The 3,169-nt window shown below is 43.7% G+C and overlaps 1 protein-coding gene across 1 annotated transcript in view; it reads right to left on the bottom strand.

The window, feature by feature from the left end:
• The window catches only part of LOC109224256, a 9,163-nt gene continuing 8,335 nt past the window's right edge, over nt 2,342-3,169 (bottom strand). The window contains exon 4 of the mRNA XM_019388842.1: nt 2,342-2,488. Within this exon, the coding sequence (XP_019244387.1) occupies nt 2,342-2,488 (147 nt within the window). The remainder of the gene's footprint in view (nt 2,489-3,169) is intronic.

The following is a 3,169-nucleotide window of genomic DNA, read 5'->3' as shown; positions in this document are numbered from 1 at the left end:
TTCAAGCTTAGTTTATTCTCCCATATCTATGAGTAGCTAAAATTCCTTGTCTAAGGCGTTGATGGAACCTATTGGGTGATGAACTTCTTGTTTATGTGAATACAAATTGCTAGTTTAATCTTTATTTGTTCAACTTCGTGTTCGTTGTAGTTAATTGACAGGATCCTCAATTAGCTGTGCCTATTTAGTGTGCATAACTTGGAAAAGAGTGCATATTTAGGGTATTGTTGAATAACACCACTCCTAGATTATTAGAGGAATCTATAATTGCGGGTTTAAAGGCGAGATTAGGAATAACGAAGCCTTGGGTGCAATCTAAATTGAATTGTGCTAAATAAAGTAAATTACTGTGATTACTCGGGAGAGATTTACGGTAAGATCAGCATTCATGATTGATAGAGATGTGTTGGTAAATTTGTATGAGCATAAACAGAAGGGATTCCATCAATAGGGAAAATCATTGCCTTAGCATTTTTCTCATAATTGTTTACAACCTTATTAGTTTAGTTTACAGCTATTTAGTTACTTGCAAGCTAGTTGTTAAAGAACACTCAACTGAGATTTGAATATTTGGGAAGCTGGTTCTGAAGACTTAGTGGGTCTGAAGATAGCAGTTGATAGGTTAACTCTCTGTGGATTCGACCCTGGGCGTAATACTCGGGTTATATTTGCAACGTCCGCAGAGTCCTTTTTATAAGGCATAGTTGGGCGTGATCAAATTTTGGCGCCGTTGCCGGGGAGTTAACGGAATTATCAATTGCCATTGACAGAAATACAAAGATTCTTGTTGTAGTCAGTTTTCTCTCTACCAACTTTTTCATTGAAAATTTGACGGTTGTGATCTGGGTGCACAGGTGCATGCCTAGAAATTCTACGAGGACTGGAGAACTGCTTGAAGGACTCTCGGACCCCGAGAAGACATTCCGGGCATTGAATCGTGCGAACAAAAGACTTCAACAATCACAACAAATACACCAACTCGAAATTGACATGGGCGACATAAACGACCCCAACGTGAACGTCAGGAATGAGCAATTGGCACCTCCTGTGCCTGAGGGTGCACTTTATGACTGGGCACAACCCACAGCTGACAATCTGGCCACTGCCATTATTGTGCCTGCAATACAAGCTGAATCGTTCCAGATCACAAATAACATGCTACACTTGTTGCAGAACAAGGGACTTTTTTCTGGGACACAAACAGAAGACCCGCAGCAACACTTAAAGAACTTCCTGTCTATTTGCAAAACTCAAAGGCAACCGAACGTGACTCCGGAAGCAATCAGATTATTATTGTTTTCATTCTCGGTGACAGGAGCTGCTCAGGTTTGGCTAAACTCGCTTCCCATAAACTCTATAGCAACTTGGGATGAGTTGGTCAAGCAATTTCACAACAAGTTCCATCCTCCCAACAAGACCGCTCAACAAATTGATGAGATTGTGAGTTTCAAACAGAAACCAATGGAGACACTACACGAGACATGGGGCAGGTTTAAAGGAATGTTGGTTATGTGTCCCCACCATGGTGTTCCAGAGCAGATGTTGGGACAACGATTTTACATGGGACTGTCAGACAGCTTGAAGAATATAGTTGATGCCTCGGCTGGTGGGGAATTCTTGAGCAAGACTTGGAGAGAAGGTCAGAATTTGCTCGACAAGATGGCGCAGAATTCAGGTTGAACATCTAGGAATGCACCTATCACTCCAGTGGTGCACTTAGTGCCTCTTGATCCTTCTAATACAATGGCTGAAATACATGATCATCATCACCAGCACCCTGAAGATATGAACTATGTGGCTAATTATCGGGGTCAGAGGCAAGGTAATCAGAACTGGGGTCAGCAGACTCAGCAGCAGTACAGGCCACCGCAGCCACAGTATAACGCCGGAAACATGGGAGGCATGAGACCCCCCAACAACATGGCACCGTATCCTAGACCACAAGGGTACAAAAATCAGCAGCAAGGGTACCATCCACCTCAGCAACAGCAGGGTGGAAGACAGGAAGACGGGTTTGCAAGGCTTGAAGCAATGATGCAGCAGGTTATTGGGTCCAACGCTAAAATAAATGAAAGGGTGGATGCACATGATGCAGCTATCAAGAATATTGAGGTACAAGTGGGCCAGATTTTAATGTCACTTAACAATCGTCCTCAAGGGACATTACCTGCAGATACCCAAATCAATCCAAAAGATCAAGGCCCAAAATAGCTGATGGCGGTGAGTCTACGTAATGGTAGGGATCTAGATGTTGAGCAAGAGAGAGCTCGAGAAAACATACAGGCTGAGACACTAATTCCAGTGCCCATTGAGCTGGATGACTCTACGGGATTGACCGAGGTTACAGTTCAGCCTGCTCCTGAAGAAACGAATATGCAGCACGAGACTGAGACAGTAGTTGAGCCAGTAATTGAGACAGCAGCGGAACCAATAGTTGAGACAGTAGCTGAGAAGGAGAAACCTCACGTGATTGGGAAGAAGAGACCTCCTGCACCATTCCCGCAAAGGTTGGCCAAGCATCAAAAGGAGGAGCAGTACAAAAAGTTCCTAGAGATGCTCAAACAAATCCAGATAAACATTCCACTGATTGAAGCTCTAAAGGAGATGCCAGGATATGCTAAAATGATGAAGGACTTAATGTCTCGGAAGTTTGACTTTCAAGACTTGTCGACGGTGACCCTTACTCAGACATGTAGTGCAGTGGTATCTAGACCTGTTGCTGAAAAGCTATCTGATCCCGGTAGTTTTACAATTCCATGCACCATTGGGAACTATGCCTTTGCTAAGGCACTTTGTGATTTAGGGGCCAGCATTAATCTCATGCCCCTGGTCATTTAGAGGTTAGGCATTGGCAGAGCTCGACCTACTTCTATGTTATTGCAGCTGGCTGACAGGACTGTTAAGCGTCCATTTGGGATTCTTGATGATGTGCTTATTCAGGTGGGGAAATTCGTGTTCCCTGCAGATTTTGTAATCTTGGATTGCAAAGTGGATGAAGAAATTCCCATAATTCTAGGACGACCCTTCTTGGCCACGGGGAGAGCTTTGATCGATTGCGAGACCGGGGAGCTTAAGATGAGGCTCAATGATGAGGAAATTATATTCAATGTGCAGAAATCGATGAGGCGACCAAGTGAGTTCGCAAATTGTTCCCTTATTGATGCAATAG

This window comes from Nicotiana attenuata, chromosome 3 (genome assembly GCF_001879085.1).
Source record: "Nicotiana attenuata strain UT chromosome 3, NIATTr2, whole genome shotgun sequence".
Taxonomy (NCBI): Eukaryota; Viridiplantae; Streptophyta; class Magnoliopsida; order Solanales; family Solanaceae; genus Nicotiana; species Nicotiana attenuata.
Note: the sequence above shows the minus strand (reverse complement) of the source record. Positions and strands in the feature narration are given on the sequence as shown.